The following is a 27008-nucleotide window of genomic DNA, read 5'->3' on the forward strand; positions in this document are numbered from 1 at the left end:
AGGCGCACATCATGCAGAGCCTTAGAGACCTGATGAGGGAAGTCTGGTATGGACCTGTTTAGATTAGAGCCTAGCTACCTCCTCGCTTCTACCATAAAGTAGCTCATGACTCACCCATTCGTTGCACTACTCCCTGTTGCTTCAACGTGCAATAGGTCACTTATGCTTGAATCTTGATTGTATTTTTCCACTGTCTATTCAGTGTATTCAATGTTTCGTGAGGCGATATCGGCCACTAAGATTTTGGGCTGTGATTGTCATTATCCACATTGTGACAAATAGATGGAATAAATTGTACACGACCTCGTCCGCTGGTCTCAGCGCCTTTACTGCATGTACACACTTCGAATGTAAGTAAGTTCCAGGGCCTGCATGGTTGAAAACATTGAGGTTTGGGCTCCCCATGCATGCATGCAGATCCATGGAAATTTTAATCTAAAATCTACTGTCCGCATTAAAAATAGCCATACAAATATTTGAGTAAAATTTTATATATTCTTTCTCGTCATTATTTACTTAAGGAGGTCAAGGTATTCCAGAATAGTGACGGGATGCTACCGATGTTTTCAGCCGATTTATTTGTTTGAAATTATTGATAATTATACCACATGGTATAATTGTTTTATAATGCAGTTAGGTCTTCATAATATAAAAATGTAAATTTTACACTACTTCACACACTCATATCCAATACTGGACACGCACTTGCGAATGAATTAAGCCCTGACCATTTCGGTCAGGAAATTAACCGCTTCTTAGTCTCGAAACAAAGCCAAGACAGTTTCGTGTGCCGGGATGTCTGAAGCGGAACTAATGCATGAATGGTCAGCGAAGCTTTACAGGGACCTGACAGAATAATAATGCGTTTTGCTTCACCGGATTCTCAGTATATTCAGTTGCAAACGGTTGGTATAAAAGGACTGCATCTCATCATTTTGCATCATGCCCTAAAGGTAACCGACTCGAGCAGAACGCTAGCAAGCTTATACACTGAGAAGCTTTTCCACGAGGAAAAATCAGTAAGTGAAATTTCTTTGGTCACTTTATTCGAGCACGTCCTAAATTCACATATGTTACATTGTTAAACTTTTTTATCTACATGCAGTGTTTAGGTATGTTATCAAGCCCCAATTGGTCCAAAATTAGTTGGCAACCAATATAATAGCTATCAGCTATGACAATCTATCCAAACATTTGCTATAAAGTGTAAACTATATGTCTACATTATTTTGTTTTTGATCAGTTTCGTAATGCAATCGTTAGTGCGTGTTCGCGCCAGCCAGTTCAATCCCTGTATTTATTTATTTGTATTATATTTTTCTGCTCTTTGACGACTTTATAACCTTTTAAATACAGGATGTCCCTAAAAAACCGCTATAGGCTATGAAGGTCAAATAATCCATATTTAACTGAATTAGTATGGCAGGCATAATTTATTACCACTGCGGTGCCGCATTATTACCACCATATACATTACCACTGCGGTGCCGCATATAGTGCAATCACTGCATATTGTAGTGTATACGAATGTATAAATGTGCGTCTCATTTCTTCTTTTTGGAGCATGCTTTCCCTCACAATCCCAAAGAAAAGCTACATCAACTTTGAAAATGTACACAAACTACGTTAATCCATGCACATTTGCATATAAGGAGACCCTGAAGATTTATGATTGCCAGACAGATAAAACCCGTGGTATGTCCCGGGTGCAAAATGCGAGAGTTCTATCAACGAATACAAACGTAATTACATTAATTACATGCATAAATGAACATGGGCGGTGCTACAGGAAGGACGGGGCGGGAATCCCCACCTAAGTTCACTTCGCGATCAATTTTTTAACTGATTCGCCAATCTGAACCTGTCCTCGACATCTATAAGCATGAGACAAGCTTACAACTTAATAGAATGCTGCTTTTGGTGGTCGAAATGTCCCCTCAATTTATTACAGTTAGTCATGACCTTGTATGTGAACTTTTCCATCATTGCACAGTTAAAAATGAAGACCAAAACATTTGGAACTGTTTTGATGTTGTTGGTCGCCTTCGCTGCTAGTGCCAAAACGTTTGAAGTACAAACTGGCGGTAAGTATCTTTATCATTCATAGCTTATGAATATATAGATTGAGTATTATAAAATGCTTTTATAAAATGAACCTCCACAATACCATCTGGTTAGGTTTATGTTTTCCGCGTGGGACAGGTTTATTTTTCAATGAAAGAAAATTTATCGGTTGTCAATCCAGTTAAATATATAGTTCCGTGCTTGCTAACCAAGTATTGAAATGACCATTTTTTCTGCAATCGGTTATTACTCACTACACACACATAGAAATATTCTATCACATCAACCACCTTGACCTGCCAGGTATAAACAGACACTCCGCCTCGGGATCAGGTCACGCGAGACGAAACATTTTTTTTTTTCTGGGGGAAGGATGGCGTTGAAATAAAGAAATCATCGCGATGTCTAACCGTCAAAAAATCGCTAAAAAATTGTTGAACAAAGTAAACCAAAATTGCGAACTTGGTCCATTTATAACCTCTTGGACGGTTGGACGTACCCTGAGCAAACATAACTAAGTAAATACATTGCTAATAATTAAAGATTACATTCTAATTTAATGTTCTATCACTTGTCTGTATGAAAAATCTTCATGTATTTTGGGGTGCTAAGCCCCCCACATTTATTTCTGGGGGGGCTATAACCCTCTTAGGCTCAAGTTATCCGGTTTCAATATTTACTTGATGAATTTAAGGTGTGAAGATGTCACTAGCTTATCTATTTCCTATGCGGGGTGTACTACGTAACACAATGTTCAATATTCATACAGATATTTTACGACACTTATCGAATAATGACTTTTTGTCGAAGTATGAAGATACCGACGAGGACAACGGGGGACCATCTTCTGAGTTCCGACCAATGGGCTACGACTGGTCGAAAGAAGACCTCGGTTATGACAAACGAGGTGTGGACACCGAATGCCTCGAGAGAAAACGCACACTCGCCACCAATAATGGGGTCACTCCAGAAGAACTTTGTGCAAAAGAGAAGGATTTCTTCTCGAAGTTACCAAAAGTTTTAAGAAATCTTGAAAAAATTTTGGAAAGAACTCTTAAAAAGGCGCGCATACAGGGAATAGTGACAGGTAGAATGCCGCTTTTATTTCTATGTTGGTCTCATTTGTCAAAAATTTCAAATCGCCAAATTTTAGCCATGCAATTAATAAGCGTTTTTTTGTTCACACAAACTCGTAACCACTTTCTTTTGAAATTCTCCAAGAATCTGAAGGGTGATTATGGCCAGAATATTTAGCAATATTTTTTTGACAGGCAGGATAAAAGGACTTCATTCCTTGGTAAATAAAATGAATGGAGACAAAATAACTGATGTACGTGAGATTACAGATATCGTAGGACTACGCGTGACTCTTCAGACACTTAGTGATATCCGTGCATTCAAACGAGCTTTTCTCGGCTCCTATAATAAAAAAGTGACCGAGATTCGTTGCTATGGTACATGTGGCCCAGATGTTGGCAGTAATGATAAACGACAGAAAAAATATTGGCCTATGAAACCATCTGGATATCGTAGACTTCATTTCAAGGTGTGTGTTCTTCGGTTAATAGAATAAGCTATACAGTATACATATTTGATATTTCTTAGTCTATCGGGCAAGGATAAAATAATAAGGCTTGTGGTACATGTTTAAAGATTACGTGTTCTACTTTGGAGCAGGCATTGCATTCAAGGGCGTGTCTTGAAAATTACTATGTTTCAGTAAATTTTAGTGGGATTGTTTTAATAGAAATTGTGGAACATTTTAGACTTTACAAGATTTCATTGAGATTTTAATTAAAATTAGTTCAGGCCTGCCAATACAAATGCAGAAATACTTCATACCGAAGCATGCCCGAATTTGAAGAAAAAAATTTCATGTTTGATTTTACCGCTTTTGTCGTTCTTCCACACTTAGTTCTTCCAATGTTAGCATCCTGGTCAGTACTTGGTTCGAATAAATTTATCCTCAAAATTTTTCTACCAAAATTAACTCTACAAATTAAATCACATATGATGCATTCATTTTTTAAGGTAAAAGTTTCCAGTTTGGAAACCGAAGCTGAAATCCAAGTTGGTACTCCTTACATGACGCTTTGGGCGGAGTGGGAACATGCCGCGGTGTATAAAGGACCAGAACACCTTCACAATGACAAAAAAGTTCGTTCATATGCCCAAAGGCTGGCGGAATATTACATGATGTTGGATAACATTCGCGATGGGATGAACGTTTGGTGTCCCAAGGCTTTGAGATCGACTTCGGCACGTGATATTTTCTCAGATCGCGACTGGAAGGTCTTTGGAGAACCAAACGACGCTTGCAATTTCTGGAATGATCTGCGCGTTGATATGCCTTGAACATGACAATTGTTTTCATCTACTCTCTTTGTATGTCTTAAAATTTGTAGTTCATAACATGTAGACGCTGATTTCATCAGTGAAAATACATTGTGTGAGTTTGTTGCTGTTCGATATCGTCATTTGAAAAAGATTATGTAAGATTCATTTTTTATCGGCTACTTTAATTTCCAATTGGTCTTGACCCTAATCTTTTATCACTCCGACCTTCCTGATAGCATATACTGTTGGAACATTAGAGCCGACACAAACAAATAAATATACACAAGTGCAAGTTTTCAACATACTGTACGCCGAAAATAAAAAAAGAAAATGCGGGAATTAGCCTGCAAAAGAAGGACCGGATGTTGAAGTTCCACGGTAAATTCGGATCCTCAGAAAAGGAAATTACGATTTTTTTTACTTTTTATACGGTGATTTCTTTTTGGTTTTCAATGGTTTTCTTTTCATACAATGATTTGAGCTTATATGCTATCATCAAGGGTACAATTTTTCCTTCGACCGCACTATCATTTGAATTAGCCTCAGTATAAATGCTCTTTCATCGATTTCATTAGATTGTATGAAAGCTGGATAGTACTATCCACCGGATAGTAATTTTTTCAACCGTTCTAAAAATTCTCGACAAGCGATAAAATTTTATCTTTGGAAGAAACAATTATTAAACAGGATCCTCGATTGAGGAACTTAAGATTTACTGATAGCGCTATCCGACTTTCATACAACCGGCCCCAGGTGTGATGTCGAGACATGTTAAAAGAAAACATAATTAAATTTTCAGCAAAATCCAAAAATGACAAAACTTCCCCACCACGAAGACTGGCTTCGTAACTTTCATATCATATTCAAACTCAAATATCGGTGCTTATAATGTTACTTAATGTGAATTACCTTTTAAATTTCCGTTCCCGTAAACCAAAATAATTTAATTTAGTAATATTACTAATAATATATTTAGTACCCAGAAACGATTTCCAGCTGACAATTTCAGTAAGTATAAAACAAAAAGGTTATTCCGAAATAATGTGTAAATCAAAAATTCAAATTAAATTTAATCTTTTTAAATTTAATTAAATTTAATTTCAATTTAATTTTTTAAAAAGAAAATTTAATTCAAAGATTTGAATCAAAATATACTGATTAAAATTTGTTTGTGTATTTGTCAAAATTTTTGATTAATTTACACAGTGAGTATATTAGTATTATGTAGTACATAGTAGTATATAGTAGTATTATGAGTACGACACCAGAGTTGAGAGTTGAGGTGAATCATTGGGATAAACCATCACACTAGCTCTTTAGCTTCTTAGCACTGCCGACGAATGTCGATGTATATAATCCAGGTCCAAACGTATCCATGAAGATAGATTTTAAATCGCATAAATGTCAAACTGACTCAAACACGACGGCGCTCCGCCGCCATATTAAAGGTCAATTTAAATAATTATCTATAAACAAGTCAACCCAGAAGAAACATATAAAGCAATAGTGTCATATTTCAGCAAGTTAGTTCAATCCATATCCTGCGTTCATTCTGCATTATGGCAATGTACTGGCCAGCTGCTCTACATGAACAGATTTTCAACCTTGAGTCGAAGGTTTCTTCTTTTAATAATTTCACTGCATGCATGTATTGATGTTCCAAAGCAAAAATGGGGGCCCAGCGCCGTCTACAAACTAATAGTACAAATAGAAATTTTCAACACATTTTTTAACAGCGTAAGCCCAGCAGATGACTCTAGCTTTCGGGAACTCTTGAGCGCAATCAAACACTGGCACATCTGTATACATCCTCGTATACCCAGCGGAGGTAAAAAGATCTTGGGTTCGAGGTTGATCTGTATATACGCGTAGTTATCACAATGTATATGTCTGTCAACACTATATGTCAGGCGTATAATGTTACTGACGTGTTTTTAAAGATATCTGCTTACTCTTCCTTCAGCTGATCAGATCATATGGAATCATAGCAGAGCGTCGTGGAAGAAATTTTGTTTATTCGAACTTGATAAAATAGCGATGATGCTTTTAATTTCAGTATCTTTGTTGATATTTACAGGGTCTAATTTGGTAAGCTAACTGCATGTATACACCATGCATTATGCATATATACAGCCTAGATTATTTCTGAATTAATATTTTGACAAGATATAGAGCTAAAAGAATCTACATCCGATAAACCGCGTATACGTTTTTCATTTGCTTCCGCTGTTTCATCGTAATAATTTATTAAGGTGTTTGCTGTAAACAAAGAAGACCCAGGTATGAGATGCATCGCAGAAAATTCAGGAAAAACAGTTGTTGTTAATGATTTGGAAGAAAACGAAAGAGCATTGATTTGTCTGAAACACGACGGGAAGTACCACTGGAAAGAGCTAGACAGTAAGTTTATCTTTTGTTTACGTGTTTATTAAGTCCCTTTAACGATTAATAAAACTAAGGAAATTAAATATAGCTACCTTTCATGATTTCGCTATATAGAACTTATTTGCTAAACATGTCTTGAATCCTGAATTCATATAGATATAGATAAGATCAGGTTATATTATGTTTATAACAATAATAGTATGACCTTTCGGACTTCATTCATGCAAAAGTGCAAAATTTCATTACTTCGTAGCAAAGATAAGTAATAAAAAGTAAAAACTATACCCCCATGACCCAATAATATCCCCATGACCAACTCAAAAAATCAATGTCTATTACATATATGTAACACGAGTCTAAGAAAGACCTGCTTCAGAAACATGCAAAGGACAGTAGGGCTTTGATATATGAACATGTGCATGGGCCGCCAGGGCCGGCATCTGGCATAAGGGCAAACTGTGTAATTTTCAACATAAAAAATACCAAACACGTTTGATAAGTGAGACAAGGTTACATGAGACATAAATCTCATAAGAGCTTATTGCACACTGTGAGTTATCGTCTGAGTTAACAAGCACGCGTGAGTAACGTTTTATCCAGCCGATACTCTCGTCTGCTGTATTCGAATATTACCTTGAATATATATTGAATTACACACTATGTTGTTTACCGGCTGCGAGATCCGGATGAAGGAAAACCGCTACTCAACTTACAGATGTATTTGCTAGATAATCCATCAGTGGGTGAATTTTACAATCCCGGTAAAGATTGCACGGATATTGTGCGACGAAGACGCAGTGCAAAAACGGGTTCTTACTGGATTAATGGTCTTGGTTTGAATACGACATTAAAGGTATGCGCTGCCTTAAAACCCTTCTCACTGTCGTTATATGCATATACGTACAGTCACATATATGATAGATGTGAAATAGTGCGAAATGATACTCGTGGTTAATATATCAACCCCCCGCTACGCGGTCGGATGATTTTATAACCACTCGAATGATTTTTTTAATTGAACTCCTATTCGTTCTATTATTCATTTGGCGCTTATTATATATTTGATAGATTTAAGGTGGCTCTATACAATTTTAAAACAATCAGAAATTGTCTATAGATATGACGTCATTATACTGTTGTCACGATAACAATAGCGATTCAATATGGTCGGAATTTTTGTCCAAATCCGGTAAATCTGGTCCTTGAAAATTTCAAATCCGGTGCATCCCTAGCCGACATTCTTCCTATTCACGGATTTCACTCGAAAACAAGTTCACCCACCCCCGTTTTTTATTTTTGTGATATTTTAGTGCAAACTTTTATAACTCCACGGTTACCTTCTTCAATTGTAGGTGTGGTGCGATGTTAAAACAGACAAAGGGGGTTTTATGTTAGTTGGCAACAAAAACAGCCCTATTTCTTGGACTGTACCGTCTAACTCACAGATAGTTACACCGAATGGGCCACCACATTGGTCAAGTGATTTTGGTGACGTACCCATGATTGAATTCCGAGTTCAAGTTTCAACAACTAACGACCCAAAAGACGTCAAAGCTGATTGGTATAGAAAATCATTGACACTGGCTGTAACGATACAGTTTGTCCTCTTTTACAAAATAGCCTTTTACAAAAAATCTGTCTTGTTCTATGCAGAGTTATATTTTTTGCAGGCTCTATCATTTCACAAATCCACGTCCATTTACGAAGCTGTTTGTCAGCGAGAGTGGAAGCGGCTGTAGAAATCATTTCCCTGGCATCGGACATGTTGCGTTTGTAAAAGATTTATTGGTTGGAAAGGTTGTTACGAGAAATTTTCAGTGCTCAAGATTTGGACCAGCGTACCCTGCAGGACTGGGATGGGTATGGCTACTCTTATAGTTCATATTAATAATAATACCATCCTAACCCAAAAATTTGCTAACTTTGCCCTAGTTAAGATCGGTGTTTTAAGTCGAAACCGTTGTTGTTATTTTAAGTGACTTACTATAGATAAGGGCAGAATACAAACTAGACTTCAATACATGAATGGTAAGAAAAAATCCCTGCAAATGCATAACATGGTCTATACATGGGCACGTACTACTTGTCAAACTCTAAATCAATTGAGCAGCCGTCTTCAAACGTTACGCTCCTCAGTTTATTTATATTGAATTTTTATGCAAGCTGACAAATTTAAAAAATTTTGCTGAAAGATTTAGCCGCGATCAGTCAACGAGCTTTTATATTTTTAATTTGTCAATAAATATCTGATTATTTTCATAAACCACAGAAAGATGAGACATAAGCAGGAAATAAATAAAAGACCAGTAAAGTAGCAATTAAAACGTCATCGTATATCCTTATGCAGCAAATGATGAATTATTGCTTGAAAACCCCATGCAGTTCTGGATATGCTGTAATTTCTGGAATAAACCTACGATATGATAAGTATGGAGGATTCGGGTAAGCAACATGCAAACATGCTTATGCAACTGCGGAAAGCATTTGATACGGGGCTTTAACTATCTAATTACAATTATGCAGTTTCAGTACGTCTTTTCCACGATCTGGAATTCAGCACAATTCTACAGCGTTTGTTGGTTGTGATAACGAAAAGGTAGTGTACAGCACAGCACACTATATACACGCTAAAGCTCGGGTCGTTAATTTATTAGTATAATTACAAAGGTGATTATTGAAAATTCTGGCCTCGTATTGGTCGAGCGACCTCGGATTATCAACCATATATATTTTCTACCACAAATTCGTTTTTTCAAAAATTCACTATTGTAATTATGCTAAAACCATCCGTCGATTATTTTATACAGCGATTATCACCGACCCTGCCTGAGGCGAATAATTGTTAAATCAAATGCATCTCGTGTCCCGCTATTAATTTTTTTTATGCTAACAAAAGTTGAAAGATAGCAATTATGTACAAAGTATTCTGATATGCACCCTAAAAATTTTTTTAATCAGTGTTGTTTCTGTTATGGTCCTAAAGGCAGTGTTGGTGATCACTGCTCTCCTGGATGTAAAAGTATCAATGGTGGCAGGGTAACTAAGGCTGCTTATGTTTGGTTTTGGATAAGAACATCAATTCCACCTTCACCGGTTTGGAAGAAATGCGCCGAGTTCAAGATGCGAATGGAAGATGGGAATAATGAGACTTACTTTATTCACCCAGTGACTGGTGTTGCGAAGAAGGTAAATGAGGCAAATACCGTAAACAGAAATAACACATTCTATAGAATTTGATATATTCTGATTGACTAGCTCCGAAGGCGAAGATATTTAACAGTATGGTCATTACGTTGTTACGTTTGTTAAATACAGCAATTGGCAATTATAATGAACTGAAGCGACTTTCTAAGCCTAAGGTGCATGTTGTTATGAAATTCGTTCGATATTTTGCATGAAACCAATAAACCATACTCGAATTCCTGATATTTACATTTAATCTATACTAAAGCCAGCTTATAAGCCTGCTTTCCATTGAATCGAATTGTCGTGATCGAGTCAAGACACTATGCAACTTTCCTTGCAACTTGCAATGCAATTCTACTCCTGAGGCATCTAAAGTTGACAAATACGAACATTTCTTACATTCGATACGTTTTCTGTGCATTTTGAACACTCTTTACAAATTAAAATCCCTCAAAATTACAATTGCAGTGCAAGTTGCAAGGAAAGTTGCATCGTGCAACAGCGCCTTCATTTTCACTGATGAGAAATAGTCCGGTTGTAAATTAATTTTGTCTTTAATTTATTTCTGCTTTCAAATCGATCGTTCATTGTCGCACACAAATAGAAATGTACTATATTGCATCAGCCACCTTGACATGTTCACGACGCCTACGATTTAATGGGAACCAGGCCGCCTGGCCTTAAAAAAATTATGAAACTTCGATCGCAACTTACGAAAAAACAAGTTTCTGTACTTTTCCGTCACATGCAGTAAGTGTTTTTTACATGTCTAGTTAAATTTTAAAGCACACGTAATCTTCTCTACTTATGTAACATTTTTGTTATTAATGTTAAGTTCAACCTCTAATCTTTTTTGAATTATGCATTAGTATATATTTTTCTTAACAGGGCACTTGTTCTAAAAATAGTGTGCCGAAGTTTATTGACGGTGTAAGTATACATCAAACTGTTAAATTTCTGTGCAGGCTTGATTCTTTGAAAGTTACAAAGGACACTGCATAATAATCACTATACGATGAAACTGTTTTGCTTATAGCTATCACGGACATGCGAAAACTGGATCTTACCTATATAGTGTGCATAATAGATAATTTTTGTACTACTATTGGTGGCCAAAATATATGATTGTTTTTATAGATTGTGGACGTTGAGAATAGTGAAGAACTCGAAAACCTTCCTAATGTGCAAGGGTTATTATCTTATCGTAATGACGACAAAAAGCTGTATGTGGCTAACGGTGATGGATGGGATGTTCTTGGGAGGGAGATTGTGGTACGTAATATCACTGTATATACCTAAAGAATGTACCAATGATATTGGGTAGCTATGTAGGATAAATGTGTTAACTGTTCCTTTCTTAGGAAAAAAATCTCTCTCGACAACTGAGTAAAGATAAAAAGCAATTAACCTCAGGTTTGAGTTTATTTATATATACACCTAAACATTAATTAAGTTCCCGTGTAGAAGTTTGCTGATAAGCTTTCCAATACAAATGCTTTTAAAATATTTTCAAACTTTAGAGAATAAACCAGTGACAGATGTAAGAACCTTATCGTAATTACAGTCCTCACGCTCTTCAAGTCTTTCCCCTAGGGAAATTTATTCACGCGACGCAAAGCGTTATCTGAAATGTGATTGGTTTGCGAAAGAATTCGCCGCGAATAAATTCGCCTAGTGGAAAACGGACTTTAGTCATTGTACAAGGAAGTTAATTAAGGAAGTAAGCAATGCGTTGTTTAAATGCCCAACATCGTACGAATTTGAATATATATCGTATATATATATATATATATATATATATATATATATATATATATATATATATATATATACAACACACCATATATCAGGGTGTATATCTTACATGCATGGATAAGCATTTCTTCGCGATTTTTTAGAACTGAAATTGGTTAGACAGGGGACTGAAGTCCTAAAGAATGGTATGAGAGTTTGTTTATATATTAATAGTGTGAAAGAGTAAACATGAACAAGCAAATTCATTTTTAAATTATATTCGTGATTTTTCAGAACTGAAATTTGTTAGACAAGAGGCTGGAGTCCTAAAAAACGGTATGAAAAAATTTCTTTATAGCTAATATTAATACCGTGAAAGAGCAAAACATGTACAAGCCATCATTCCATTCTGTAATATATAGGTACAGTTTACTTTCTTTTATCTACGTACTGTTTAATTACGTATCATTGATAGCTCTCAATAATTTTTTCCTCACCTATTGATCACGGTTAACATTTTTCCATATATACATTTATATATATATATATATATATATATTTTTTTTATATATATATATATATATATATATATATATATATATATATATATATATATATCCTCCTCGATTTGAATCAATTGTGTAATCATTAAAAATGCCCATCAGAAAAATTACCAAGCCTTAAAATCTGTTTCTATATATTAAGTACTTGTCAACTCGCTATTTAGCCTATGTTGTCCCTTTCTTGACATTATTTAGAAACAAGTCGGGGTATCGTGCGCGGGCTCCGGTAGATAGGGCGTACAGAAGGGGCTTTACCCGCGCTTTTAGTCTACCTGGCACGGCATCTTGTAGCCCATTCACTCTCTGGAAAGCGTCATATACGACATTCATTTCAATTCTCCTTTGAGGTGTGCTCCTATAACCGCTTGTATTATTCAAACTAGTAGGTCTTCAAATTCATATTGTTGTTGTGGTACCACACAATCCCCTATACATATAATAATCGGCTAAGCTAAATAGCTTATAAAAATAGAGGCTTACACTACTTAGTGGTACAGTAATTAAATTATTTTATATATTTTCGACAGAAATAAATCAACTGAAAATGGAATTCAGAAATGAAACTCGTTCCTTAAAAGCTGGTAAGATAGTTTGTGCCGCGCGTTGGTACTGTCGTCATGTCGTCGCGCACGAACCGCGCACAAACGGCATAATATGACGACAATGCGTTTGAGCCCAGTGCATAACGATAACCCGCGCGTTGCACTATATAAAGTTATATGTATGGCAAAGTTTCATCGCGAAATCTTACTGTACGGGAAATACAGTTTCGTTTAATATGCATGCAATTGTACACTTTTGTAACGCGTCCGGAATTTGTTACCAAAAGTATCGCAAACCTAATTTATATTTATATTGAATTTTGACATTATTTGCTACACTTTTTCAATTCAATGCTAAATTCACTGACTAAAAATAAAAGTCGTGCTCTGATATGGGAAAGTAAGCGATCTAGAAAAAAAAACTTGGTTTGTATTGTCATTGGTTTGTATTGTAACTTTATATAGGAGGGGCTTCGAGCGCGTTGAGATTGTCTGTCATATATGCATTTATCTGGTGCCCAGGTTAAGCACGACGCTTCCAAATGAAATTAGGAACGGTGCCAAAGAACGAACTTTGGGCACCTGTGCCAGGAATTCAGTCTGAATATCAACCTCTGACTTTGCGGCTTTGGTTGTTCATATGCAATAACTTCGTTCATTCCATGCATAGATTTATAGCCCGCTTAAAATTTATAATGGTAATAGAACGAATAGGGGTGCAATTAATGCCAAAATCATACGAGTGATTACAAAATCAACCGACCGCGCAGCGGGAGGTTGATTTGTTAAGCACGAGTATGATTTGGCATTAATTGCACGACTTAATTCGTTCTATTACTTATTAATTATCCATCTTCTGTAATCAAAAATTCTGGTCATTTTCTTCAGCAAATATATCATTTAAAAGGTCAAAATTTTCAAAATCATTGTCAAATTCCTCCATTTTTAAAAATTTCGCGCCCCAAAAGAAAACAAATTCTTATTTTGTATCCTGAATGCTGATTGGCTACTTGTAAAGCTATGCTGAATTTCATTGGCTGTGAACAAGAGTGCGATTACAGCTCACCAAGAGTGCGATTAATGATTAATCGCACTCCTGTAAACCAATCAAATTGAATAATTTGACAGTGATTACAGAAGATGGATAATTAATGAATGAATTGTCAACCGTTCCATTTTAATGTTTAAAACGCGGACGCTATTTTTTCCTTTATTAAGATATTCAACATTTAAAGTCAGGTGTTGGAGGAAAGTCGTGTTCTGATATCAAAAGAATGCGACCATCCGCAGGCTCAGGAGTGTACTGGATTTGGCCGTATCCCGGTTCACCACTATTCAAAGTCTACTGCGATATGGCAACACATCGGGGTGGTTGGACTCTGGTTTACAGTTACACTTTCACCAACTACAACAGCTTCAGTTCAGGAAGCAACGCCGTCACCCTTCGTCCAAACTGGTATGCTCCAACAGCTGATGTTCCAATTTCAACCACCCCTCCACTCAGGGAAACTACACGAGGCGCTGTTGATTACAATCTTTGGAAATACATTGGGAATGAAATATTGATCAAATCAAACATTAATGACTGGATCGTTTGCCAGCCGAATGGAGGAAGCCTGGTAACAAAGCAGGACGGATCAATGAGATGTCAAAATATAAAACACGTAGCGCCAAGATGTCACAATCCACCATCGCAAATCTACTGGATATCTCCGGGTCCAACGTTTAATAAGTATTTCTATTTCTTTGACGGTCAAACAAATCGTTGGTGTCCAACACATAATTTTTGCGACAACTGCGGTGGCCACAAGAAAGGTGTATCCAACCCAGGTGGAGCGATATATCTGCGTTAAGACGATTCCTGGACCCGCGGGATATGCAAAGAGCATTTGTTATCACTATATGAACACAGTTTTTTTCGAAAGATGTTGCCTCAGCTATAATTAAAAATGAACTACCAATGCATGCAATAAAACAATTTATATTCGTTGACACAAATGTAGTATGACTCAAGATTATCAAACCGCGCATACCCTTACTATTACCAACAAATGCATATGCATGACCGATGTGTAATATACGCAAGATATACATAAAGTATTAATGTATTGAATACAACTAGATGATTAAAAAATTGTTGTGATCGCATTAATTTATTTCCATTCGATCAGAGTTTATATAATTTCATGGTTTACAAGATTTTGTGTCGATTCAAATTAATTTACCTAAATTAGTTTATACTTATGTAATTTTTTTTTTATTAAACTGTGTAAGTCTGTATTTTTCGTGAATTATAGATATTGCACGCTAAATTCAGAATTGAAGATATTAGGAAGCTATCTTAAAGCCTCACACGCTTCGACTGACAAGTTAAATTTTCGTTCCAAGCCCAGCTGAGACGTATTATAAGTAATTGCACATTTGAAAACACTGTAGCGCATTCATACAGGCCATACGCCTCTGCTGCACAAATCTAGCAATCCAATGTAACGGTATGTTCACCGCCCTAAAGAAAATCACCAAACCAATGTGGCGCTGCAAAAACCCCAAACATTTTAACATTGACGCGATATCACGCTGATCAACCGGGCCTTGAATCTGTTGGTTTGGGGGGAGGTCGGTTTTGGTAATTCTTTCCTATATTTTACAGGAGCGGGAAGAATTTCAGTCTGCTAGTTTTAAAATCCCACTCAACGAAATATATTGCTACCGATTACATGACATGAAATTTCGTGGAGGTTATCATGCTTAGTCACACCCAAACACAGATTTCATCAAGACAAGCTTACGGTCATTATACAATATTATACTAAACATTTAAATAATTTCACACTTCTCTATGATATTGTGAATAATTAAGTTTAGTAAGGATTTAAAGGATGAGAGCAGAAATAAAAAAAAATGGAACAAACATTTAAGCTACCTACCGAGCAAAATTAAATTGGGGCTCCATTTTCGTCACACAATCATTATGCATATATTGCATATATTTAACAATTATCGGATGAGGTTGAGTGTGATATCGAGAATTGTCAAGCCGAAGTTTCGTTATTCACCGAAGCGAAGCTGAGACCGAATTCAATAATTGTTTTACTATGTGTTTCCTTTTTAGAGAGGAAGCCTGCGCCATTATTGACAACAAACTAGCGGCAAAAAAATACGTAACCTACGGATAATTGTGGCAGGACATTGAGAATTATCTGAAGGTTTTTTAGCCAATCAAAATCGGGATTGCATTAGTAATGCATATTAATAAACAATAATTGCATAAACGTAAGAATTATATTTTGTAGTCGCTTTTTCGTCAATTTTGTTTCATGCGATGCATACATATGCACCAAACAATGATTGTTTGCTGGTATTCTTCAAAGATTCCAGCAAATTTATCGCTAATCATTCAATTTCCCAACCTCTATTATCGCTTGGTGATCTATGAGGCATTGTTTGTACCATTGCTGTTGGAGAGATGCATCGCCAGGAAGAACGACGTGAGAATGTATAGCTAACACTCTTTGTCAAATCTCTGGTTACGAGGATTATATGCTGATATATGATCTCTTTGTATATTTACTTTGAAGACTGTAGGCGACGTTTGCTCAAATTACCTCACGACTTCCGGTAACTCACCGATCAACTTAAGGCTGCTTTCCATGCACTTACGCAATTTCGACGTTACAAATTTTAGACGTTACAAATTTTTACCGCAATAAATGCTTCCTAAAATGAGCGGAAAACTAAATCGTTTTCATTCGGTTTTTTCAAAAATTAACTGTGCGGTTTAAGATGTAAGTGCGCATGGAAAGAGCGTTAATTAAAGCCTTTTCTTTTAGGCAATGAGTTATCAAAAGTAAAGCTTGTGCACTTTCAGCCAGCGGTGTGAACAAACGTTAGGCAATGTCGTTTTTTCTAGCTACAGTATAGAGATCACTAGCCATGCAACAGACGGTATTTTCATATAATTATTAAATTCTAATTGTTTCTTCCATTGTACCCCCATTTAATTTTTGCCATCAATTCCATACTTTGAAGAAGTCAGCTTCCTAAAGAACAGCAGCAGAAGTCCAAGTGTAGGACTTAAGTTTGGTACTACTAATAGATCTTACCATCAATTAGTAGTCGTACAGTAGGCTCATCGCTTCAGCGGCCTTGCATCTAACATTAGCTTCAGGATCTTTTAGCAAAGTTATGAGAGCTGCAAAAAAAAAATGCAAAAGTTAATTTATTAAAACATTGTAAGAAGAGGATTAAATGCAATGGGCACCACCATTTTATTAAAATTCTACGCAAGAATCCAAATAAACTTATATCTTAATTTATAGAGCTTCTTCTATCGGTTTATATCATAATGGATTAATCTTAGTGAAAAAAACGATTAAATCGATTAATCGTGTCTATAATATCATTGAAATAGGACATCAATGACTTACCAACGGTGGTTTGTATGAGTAACGTTTTAACAAAATATTTGCAGATTTTATCCTTAAACCTCACACTCGCTAATAAAAATATGTTGATAAAAATATCCGCTTTAATAATGTCATGAATATGGTGCTTAGTATTAACACAGCATTACAGCAGCAAACGAAAGAAATGAAACCAGAGGATGTTAAAAATAGTTTATGGATTGTAAATCTTTCCTAAATATAATCTGTAGTTAGTACCCTGCCTATATAATACCGCTAAGCAAATGATGTTGAGCCCGCAATATTCTGGTGTGACACTAATCTTTCAGTAATAGACCCTTTCGATAATTACGTCACAACATTATCGTTATAAATTTAGAACCACCTTAAATAGATTTAAAATTCACTCTCACGAGCCATGTGCAAAGATGCAAAACATCCTTCTTCAAAACACGCATGAAAAAGAATTTTTAATTTTGACCAATAAATATGGAAATATGATCGTAACACTAGTGCGAGGCTTCCAGCCTCGTTCTTGTGCTATGGTTTTTTTCACACTTGTTTGTCAAAATGAAAAACTCGTGCATGGGTTGAAGAAGCATGTTTTGCATCTTTCCACATAGCTTGTGAGAGTAAAACTTGAAATCTCTCTCGATTAAGGTGGTTCTAAATTAAAAACGATAGTGTTGTGACGTAATAACCAAGAAGGTCTATTGTGAAACTGATACTCACCACCACAAACGTACTCTTTCGAAATTGTCAAGCGTTTATTTTCAGGGAGATTTCCAAGAAGAAATCCTAAATAATGCAATTTATTTTTTTAGCGATGACTGCTGTGTTAGGCCCGTTTCAGACGTCGAACTTTTCATGTGCCGCACCTAATGTTGATGAGCCAAAGTCTTTGTTTACGTCATTTGCATTTGATTCGGCACATTCAAAGTTCGACGTTTGAAACATGAGACGTAACAAACCATTAGAGCGAGTATCATACTAGCGATTTATGGCCTTAGGCTATATATACATAACTTCATGCAACCATGCACATACGGTATAAACAACTACAGTGTGACAACCAAAAACTCGGTCTATAGGCAGAGTATCAAACCAGCAATTGTCTTATTATGTCGTGTTTATTACTTACCCAGAAATATTGCAGCGTTACATTGCACCTCCGAACGAGTGCTCTTAAAAAATGTCACGCAAGTCATGATGTAAAAGTCGACTTTATCACTAAAATCTTTTATCTGCGAAAGTAAATTAGTACATAAACTTAAATGGCATGATACACACTGCAGAACCTCCCCCACTATATATGGAACATGGCTTGATGGTCTTTACTTACAATAAGTCTTGACAAATCCTTCATAAACTCTCCATAATGAAGATTCGCGTTTTCTATGAGATGCTTTTGGAACATATCACTGATAGCTTCGGAGCCCATAAGAGGCGACAGCTTACGTAATGCACATTTACATGCCTACAGGGAGGTATAATTCAAAACCATGTCATATGAACACAAATAAAAATGTCCGAAAACGTGACCGTATGCTGTTTGAGAACATGGTCATGGAATCTTTAGAGACATTTAATTGTTTATAGGAAGAAAAAATCGACAAAGCCAAACCTTAGTTACTTCCTGTTCTTCATTCATGTGTATCAACAAACTGACGAAGTTCGCGTGGATTTGCTCCAAGAAAGGACCCTTCGATGGACCATCACCGAATCTTGATAGATTTCCAAATAAAGTAAATGCTTCTGCACGAACTGCTGGTTTGTCCTAACAAAGTACATTTGTTTTAATAGAATTCGCAATACTAAAATATTATCATCGCTACACAACTGGGCGCTTCATTAATATTACACTCACGTTGACAAAATTTGAATTGGAAACAACAAGGAGGAATTTCGTTTAAAACTAATCAACAAATTTGTTAACATTTTTTAGGCAAAGCCAATCAAAATGCCTAAATTTTTAATACTTCATGTAGAATGGTAAATATAATGTTCCTTTATCGAGATTTTTGCATTCTAATTGGGTTAGTGAAAATGTAAACACATTTGCTGATTGGTCTAAAACGAAATCCCCCCTTGGTGTTGGTAACAATTATTTAAGACACAGAGGGTATTAGGTATATTGTACTGCTATATTTAGTTCGAGGTATGGCACTATTTCCCCCAGTTAATAAAAGTGGTAAGAATCACAACAGGATTTTGTTGAGAAATGGTAGATTTAGGAAATACTAGAAAAGTATTTTACGTTCAAAATTTTCGTGCAGGCCTACGAAGAATACCATTGACCAGTAGTCTTGAGAGAGTTTATTTCATATTTTAGTGAACAAATTATGCAGAATATCGCGAAACATCAGTTTGAAAGCGTTCTATATCAGAGGTTCGTACGCTATCGCAAAAACCTGTGTGTTTGCATATGATTAAAAATGACATTTGATCACACTTCGTCAGTGTATGTTCGTGTGATGTTTCACTACGTGCAACCCTACCTTGACGAAACACGGTCTGATACGTAGACAAATGTTAATAAAGATATGGCGAACATTATTCTCATCAACAACGGCCAAAATCTTTGATAATCCGGCCATTGCTTCGAGGGTTAAATCGCATTCCGGGTCGTCACGATCGTCCATTCCCGTCATCATTGCAGATAAAATTGTTGTTGAATGTTTCTGCACCTAAATGGTTGTTTTATTGTTAGAATTAAATTCCATCATGTATTTGCTAAACTCTTTGTAATTTTAGGTTAAGCGATGCGAACAAACACTGTATTAAATGTAGTCGATTTAATGTGTGAAACTTACCAAAGTCTGATGTGTATTGCCAACATTTCCCAAACCTCGGATACAATACTTTCGAACCACGTGGTCACTGTCAACCAATCGCCCCATCATATTGGCGACAATCATGTCTACAAGTTCCAGTTCCCCACCACACTGACAATCTATCAACTAAAAATATTAATGAGAATATTTAAACTGTGCATGTGGACATGCAGATGTCGTACGATATACAGTATACTCATTAACTTGTAGACAAAAACAGACCATGGAACATATCAGAGGGATATAGATACATGAAGTAGAAAAGGCTCATCAGGTAAAGACAATACAGATGAGGTCCCTTTACAGTTTACAATATAGTGAAATGACTTGTCTTTTCCAAGAAAGTGCTCGAATTGTCGTTTATTTAAAATGCAAGAATTACTAACCTCTGAGAAGAAAGCAGTGGCCACAACTCTTTGATTATCATAAACACTTGACATTACTGGTGTGAATGTGTTTATCAGTTCGCGAACATGGTTTGCTTGGGACTTACATATACCTCTAAAAAAATTATTTTGAAAGTCCCAGGTAAGATTATTCCCAAAATTGTATATTGTGACATAATGGGCCTAAAGGTGCACCTTATAACTATAGGTAAAAAGCGTGATCCAGGTTACATTAAAGAGATCAAATTCACATACCTAGCAACGCCACACACGGCTTCTGGGAAGGTTTCAACATCGTCAAACAAACTCCAAATTTCTTCGGTATCAAGAAACTCGGATAGTTCTAAACTTTGGCTTCGAATCAGAAAGATTTTCATGGTAGCTAACGCTGACCTACGGATAGGAACATGGTTATTAGCGCAATGACGTAATACCCCGTATGATGATGATTGCATGGGGCGGAAGAAAACGTTTTTGTGACGTTGAACAGTAAGCTATTATAGTTTACATTTTTTGAAATTTTTTGTTTGTTTTAGCTTAGTTAAAACAAAAATAGCTTCTTATCAAGGAAAGTTATCGAAACGAAACAACTTTCATTAGTTAGAGGAAATACTAACTTAAATTTTGATACGTTATAGACTTATAATTGTATTATTTAAAAAAATTTCATGGATATAAATTATTACATTATGTCTCTAAAATAATATGCAAAATACGCTTAACGCTGTATAAAAATATTAATGAATTAAGCTTTGCTCAACTGAAGCAGGCCCTATTAACAGCAGACAGGTACTAAACAAACTGTTGCATTATGCTATACAACTAAAAATTTTCACGACAGTTTATTGAAATATAAGTCAGGACAATGACCAAATGTTTCTTAAATGCGAGCAATAGGAATGCTTCTCTCATTATTTGCTGCTATTTAATTGGCACGCTAATATCTCTGTAAAATATACAATTGTAATATACCAAAATCATTCTCTCTATCTAATAAAATTTATTTCATAGTCTAATGGCTTGACAGGATAAAAAGTTATTATCAATAAAAACGGAATATTTTTGGAGGGGCACCCGCGGGTATATTACTTTTCGTTTGCACCTGCATGACACACATTTATAGCATGTATTATCGCTATCATTTTTGCCCGAGTTTCAAATTTGTACTAGCGGACATGTATTGGTTAGATTGTCTACCCAGAAATTCCTGATAAACGTATCTTTGATTTTAAATTGTCATTAAAGTTGAAATAGTATAATAATAATTTGTGATACTTTATGAAAGCAGTTTTATTCTAAGGGGTAATAAAGCACGCATCCAAAGCGTGTTTACATGCATATACATTTCTCACACCTGCGCGCAGAGCAAATATTGAAAAATTGTGGCAATATCCGTAAAGGCGATACTTGAAACCAGTAATACGGCAAAAGAGCTAGCCTTCATATATAAAAATGTACTGTATATAAATAAATATACGAACGTTGAAATGAACTTTAAAATATATGAACTTTAAAATGACATTGTTGGCAAAAAAAATACCTACCTCTTTGCATTTGGTAACAGTTATAGCTACCTGGTTCACCTTTAGTCGTGAACATGCATATATGTCAAGGTGGCTGATGTGATATAGAACATTTCTGTGTGTGTGTGCTGGGAACAATTACCGATTCGAATACAGAAATAAAGACAAAATTACATCCGGACTATATCGCATCGGCGAAATTTCACGACATGCAATTTCGATTAAATGGAAACCAGGCTTAAAAGGCAATGCTCACTAAGGCATATATATGTGCGTATCGGTTCTGCTCTTCCACTCCCGCCATTCAGAAATTGCTTAAATTTCGTATGTATCGGACATTTCTACTTCTAGACACGAACTCAATTTATCATTAATTTAGAGCCATGTAAAACCAATTTTGTGCTAGATGTGCAGACAGTTTGTCATAATTAAAGAATATGGCAGTTCAAAATGTAAACAACGCATTACTGAATGATAATAATGCGCATTTACAAGTACAAGTGCTTAAAATATATATGAAAATGCATCTTTTCTCATCTATTTTACTTATTTGTTTGAAGCTGATAATGATCCCGATTTAGAGAACACTGGACTTTATAATGTCTGTCATTTTTTTTTTATTTACACTGCATGTCATTTTACTTTTATAGTACTTATATAGCAATGCAAACACACAGTGCAAACATATAAAAACTAATGTTACATAATAACGGAAATGTGGTTATTAAAAAGCGTTAGATAGATATCAAGGTTCTATGCCCTGAAAATTTAGCAGCAATACCAATGGCATGGTATTCAATAAGTTAGTTTGATAAGGATTGGTTTTAACTCTTGGCTCTTAATCCATGATGAATCAATCGGAGGAAGAAGGAATCATTTCGTGTCAATTCTTTGGAATATCAGATATCTTGATAAAAAAAATTCCGTCTCCAGCGCATTATGTGAATCAAGTGACTGTCATTGCGGCAAACAGCATGTTAATAATTACCACGATTGTAATAAATGCTCTTTCAATAGCGACGATTTTCAGATCATCTCAACTTTACAGTAAGCCTTGCTATTTCATCATTCTAGTGCAATCGGCAGCTGATTTAGCGGTTGGTGTTTTAGGAACCCCATTATTTCTTGTTTACCTTTCCGCCGGAATGGCAGATATTTCAAACTGTTATGTAGGAATTCTTACCCACAGGCTATCTCTTATTCCAATCGCCGAGTCGAGCTTCACATTACTTGGTATGACATTTGATAGATACGTCGCGGTACTTCACCCTTTTGCTTACAGCAGTAAAGTAACGAATAACAGAATACTAATCTATGCATGTTTGGCTCCGTGTGCCATCGTGTTTATTTCCATCGTCTCCGTTTTAAAGAACAAACTGCTTGAATTGTTGATTGTGGTTTTCGCAACGCTGATGCTTATTTTAATTTCTTCCGCCTACACGAGAATTTACTTGGTCGTCAGAAGAGTGACTCATCCACAAAACAAAATACACGACAATGGAAATGGTGGAAACGTAACGAGAAAACTCTTCTTCCAAGAAATCAAGCAAGCCAGGTCTTGCTTCCTTGTCGTTGTGTGTCATTTTATCCTTTTTTTCCTGCCAACTATTCTCGTATTTTTCCTCACACTTGACGTGAAGAGAATTAAATATCAGGTAATTCAGAACTGGGTCATTACCCTTAGCATTTTAAATTGCACCCTTAACTCAGTAATATTTTTCTGGACAAAGAAAATGGTAAGAAGAGAACCCATTAAGGTGCTGAACACTTTCTGGCGGTTAAAATAGATACTATATAGCAAACTTATATATATCGATATTATAAAGGTTTATATTATTATAAAGGTTTATTATAATAAAGTCGGTTTAAAACGTGCAACAAAGTTACTGATGTTTAAAATTAATTAAATTGGTTGGGGGATTTTCACTTAAAACTTTCCTTAATAAGCAACGTTCTTAAGGCCGATTGCTAACCCAACTTTCTAAGACCAAGAGCAATTTGAGCATTCGCGGTGTGAAACTATTTCTATGCCTGTACAGATCCACGATAGAGTGAACAGCATATAACATATTGATTGGATGGCAATCGTGATCGGTAATGTAATTCGCTTCAGTCAAGCTCTCAAAATGAAAAGCATACATTTCGATTGATCGATTTCAGTCGTTGATCAAACAACTTTCCCTCAATTAAGAATGCAGACATTACACGAGCATAAATTGCATATAATTTATACAGGAAGATCAATAATGCATTGCAAAAATTTGCCATATTGCACTTTAAACACACACGTGTTATGGTTGTAAACAGTGAACGCTTTGGTTGTAAAACGTGAGTAATCTTTGATCGAAAAGACGCCTTTAATAGGGGGTTTGTCCTGCGGTTATATGTAATTTAAGCTCGTGGCAGGTGACTGAGAAGATTGTCGGACAGCGGTAAAATCCTCAAATTTCGCATTTTTAAAGACACGAACTTCAGGTCAAATAAATTTCTAACTATAGGAAACCAATTTTGTCGTGGATGTGCAGCATATGCAGCACAGCAGTTCAAATGTAAAAAACACATTTCTTTACATTACCAAGTGAGCATAATATGCACCTTTGAAGGCCGACACACACCGGATTTGTCACGAATTTTTCTGTTTTCAAAGTTTTCTAATTTTGACAATGTTGCGATATTCATGGTATAATTACTGAATAATAGTACAACTCGACTGGTCTGGTACCATATCTCTAAAAATGTTCTTTCAGACCTGAATTTATTTGCTTCGGAAAATGGAAAATTCGCGTCGCATTATAGAATCGCGTCCAATGTGTGTCGGCCTTAAGGTGGCTCCCTACACTTTTAAGAATATTGAAAACTAATGATTTAGATTGAAATTTTTGATGAAATTTTCCAGATATATTAACCAACATTGTAACAGTCGAAAACTGTCTTTGAGTATCACGTCATTACCGTTGTTATGGTAACAATTGCGATTCAATATGGCCGTCATTTTACCTTTTCACGCATTTTACTCGAAAACAAGTTCGGTTACCTCAATTTTTTATTTTATAAAAAGTTTTCTTACAAAAAAATGGGAAATTTGAGCAAGTTTAAAAAAAATCTATACAGCCAAAAAAATTCTATAACGAAAAATCACGTTTTTTAATTTTCAATAATATTGGCTGTATAGAATTTTTTTTAACTGGTTCAAATTTTCCATTTTTTTGTAAGAAAACTTTTTATAAAATAAAAAATGGGGGGAAAGCGAACTTGTTTTCGAGTAAAATGCGTGAATAGGTAAAATGTCGGCCATATTGAATCGCCATTGTTACCATAACAACGGTCATGACGTCATGCTTATGGGCAATTTCTGACTGTTAGAATGTTGGTAAATATATCTGGGAAATTTCTTTTCCTTAGCGAGAAATCTCGTGCCAAAATTTTAAATCGAAACCACATGTTTTCAATATTTTAAAAAATTGTAGGGAGCCACCTTAAGGCGGTTTTCCACTAGGCGAAATTTTTCGATCAAACGAAATTTTCCACTCGATTTTCTTTTCAATTCTGACCGGTTACGGGAATCCGCTATGGCTGAATTCTCGCAATTGAAAAGAAAATAAGACTTCTTCGGTCGAAAAATTCCGCCAAGTGGAAAACTGCCCTTAATGCCCTCGCCTAATTTTCAGAAGCATATAAATTAAATTTTGGAAGCAAAATTTGTAATTCATGGACGCGAGAGCAGTCAAAATGTATTATTGTAAGTAAATCTACAACTAAGAATATTATGATAAAATTTATTTGCTTTTTTTGGAAAAAAATGATTCGACTGTCTTTACACTTCTTTAGCAATGCATCATGAATACGGCAATTCATATTAAACAGTAGCAATGCAAATATTAGTGCAAATATATATGATCATGAAAACTAATATTACATATATTAATGGGAATATCGAAATTAAAAAGCGTTCGCAGATATCAAGGTTCAATGCCTGGAAAATTTAGTAGCATTAGCATGATCTTCAGTGATTTAGTTCGATAAGAATTGGTTATCATTTTTAACCCTCCCATCATGAATCAGTCGGAGGAACAAGAAATTATTTCGTGTCAACTTTTTGAAATATCAGATATCTTAATAAAAAAATTTCCGTCTCCAGCAATGTATGTGAATCAAGTGGCCGTCATTGCTGCAAACAGCATGTTAATAATCACCACGATTGTAATGAATGCTCTTTCAATAGCGACCATTTATAAGTCATCTCAACTTTACAGCAAGCCTTGCTATTTCATCATTCTCGTGCAATCGACAGCTGATTTAACAGTTGGTGTTTTGGGAACGCCACTATTCCTTGTTTACCTTTCCGCCGGAATGGCAGGTATTTCAAACTGTTATGTAGGAATTCTTACCTACAGGTTAACTCTTATCCCAACTGCCGCATCGAGCTTCGCGTTACTTGGCATGACATTCGATAGATACGTCGCGGTACTTCATCCATTTGCTTACAGCAGCACAGTAACGAAAAAAAGAATTATAATCTATGCATGTTTGGCTGCATGCGCCATCGTGCTTACTGATATCGTCTCGTTTGCAAAAAACAAACTGATGGAATTGTTGACAGTGTTTTTTGCAACGCTGGTGCTTAGTCTTATTTCGTTTGCCTACACGAGAATTTATCTGGTCGTCAAAAGATTGAGTCATCCACAGAACAAGGGAAATGATAGAAACGTAACGGGAAAACTTTTCTTTCAAGAAATCAAGCAAGCGAGGTCTTGCTTCCTTGTCGTTGTGTGTCATTTTATGCTCTGTTTTTTGCCAGCTGTCATCACAATAAGTCTTTCTTTAAAATTTGACGTGAAGAGAATTGAATATCAGGTAATTCAGAACTGGGCCATTACCCTTAGCATATTAAATTGCACCCTTAACTCAGTAATATTTTTCTGGACAAAGAAAATGCTAAGAAGAGAAGCCATTAAGATGCTGAACTCTGTCTTGCGGTTAAAATAGATAGATTCTATAGAACACTTTGATATCTTAATTTCTTTATTCTAAACTTATTGCCATCGATATAG

General features: G+C 35.7%; 3 protein-coding genes across 4 annotated transcripts in view; 2 read left to right on the forward strand and 1 right to left on the reverse strand.

The window, feature by feature from the left end:
* Positions 1 to 934: 934 nt before the first annotated feature.
* LOC114517211 lies at positions 935 to 4482 on the forward strand. The gene is made up of 5 exons (XM_028536869.1): positions 935 to 1019; positions 1994 to 2084; positions 2834 to 3151; positions 3336 to 3610; positions 4096 to 4482. The coding sequence occupies exons 2-5, from the start codon at positions 2000 to 2002 to the stop codon at positions 4417 to 4419; spliced, it is 1002 nt and encodes a 333-aa protein (XP_028392670.1). The 5' UTR covers positions 935 to 1019; positions 1994 to 1999; the 3' UTR covers positions 4420 to 4482.
* A 1921-nt stretch (positions 4483 to 6403) lies between these two features.
* On the forward strand, positions 6404 to 15013 carry LOC114516957. Of its 2 annotated transcripts, XM_028536582.1 has the most exons (15): positions 6404 to 6489; positions 6654 to 6801; positions 7515 to 7639; positions 8139 to 8347; positions 8457 to 8646; positions 9134 to 9228; positions 9310 to 9382; positions 9745 to 9972; positions 10861 to 10902; positions 11110 to 11244; positions 11334 to 11385; positions 11871 to 11912; positions 12001 to 12042; positions 12797 to 12850; positions 14030 to 15013. In XM_028536582.1, the coding sequence occupies exons 1-15, from the start codon at positions 6439 to 6441 to the stop codon at positions 14662 to 14664; spliced, it is 2121 nt and encodes a 706-aa protein (XP_028392383.1). In that variant the 5' UTR covers positions 6404 to 6438; the 3' UTR covers positions 14665 to 15013. The 2 variants fall into 2 exon arrangements, with proteins under 2 accessions (XP_028392383.1, XP_028392384.1); XM_028536583.1 differs by lacking the exons at positions 12797 to 12850; positions 14030 to 15013 and adding an exon at positions 12465 to 12636.
* Positions 15014 to 15051: 38 nt separating this feature from the next.
* Positions 15052 to 27008, reverse strand: part of LOC114516955 (maestro heat-like repeat-containing protein family member 1) — a 40493-nt gene continuing 28536 nt past the window's right edge. The window contains exons 34-42 of the mRNA XM_028536581.1: positions 20690 to 20827; positions 20435 to 20549; positions 20028 to 20174; positions 19713 to 19901; positions 18839 to 18991; positions 18557 to 18691; positions 18356 to 18458; positions 17947 to 18012; positions 15052 to 17003 (exon numbers count right to left, since the gene is read on the reverse strand). Coding sequence (XP_028392382.1) covers positions 16921 to 17003; positions 17947 to 18012; positions 18356 to 18458; positions 18557 to 18691; positions 18839 to 18991; positions 19713 to 19901; positions 20028 to 20174; positions 20435 to 20549; positions 20690 to 20827 — 1129 coding nt within the window. The 3' untranslated portion in view covers positions 15052 to 16920. The remainder of the gene's footprint in view (positions 17004 to 17946; positions 18013 to 18355; positions 18459 to 18556; positions 18692 to 18838; positions 18992 to 19712; positions 19902 to 20027; positions 20175 to 20434; positions 20550 to 20689; positions 20828 to 27008) is intronic.

This window comes from Dendronephthya gigantea, unplaced genomic scaffold (genome assembly GCF_004324835.1).
Source record: "Dendronephthya gigantea isolate DGI-Jeju-01 unplaced genomic scaffold, DenGig_1.0 000007F, whole genome shotgun sequence".
Lineage (NCBI taxonomy): Eukaryota > Metazoa > Cnidaria > Anthozoa > Malacalcyonacea > Nephtheidae > Dendronephthya > Dendronephthya gigantea.

Coding starts and splice junctions, on each gene's coding strand:
- LOC114516957 (XM_028536582.1), top strand. CDS start 6,439: ATGATGCTTTTAATTTCAGTATCTTTGTTGATATTTACAGGGTCTAAT. Junction 7,640..8,138: donor GTTTGAATACGACATTAAAG/GTATGCGCTGCC, acceptor CTTCAATTGTAG/GTGTGGTGCGATGTTAAAAC. Junction 10,903..11,109: donor TGCCGAAGTTTATTGACGGT/GTAAGTATACAT, acceptor TTGTTTTTATAG/ATTGTGGACGTTGAGAATAG.
- LOC114517211 (XM_028536869.1), top strand. CDS start 2,000: ATGAAGACCAAAACATTTGGAACTGTTTTGATGTTGTTGGTCGCCTTC. Junction 2,085..2,833: donor GTTTGAAGTACAAACTGGCG/GTAAGTATCTTT, acceptor ATATTCATACAG/ATATTTTACGACACTTATCG. Junction 3,152..3,335: donor CATACAGGGAATAGTGACAG/GTAGAATGCCGC, acceptor TTTTTTTGACAG/GCAGGATAAAAGGACTTCAT.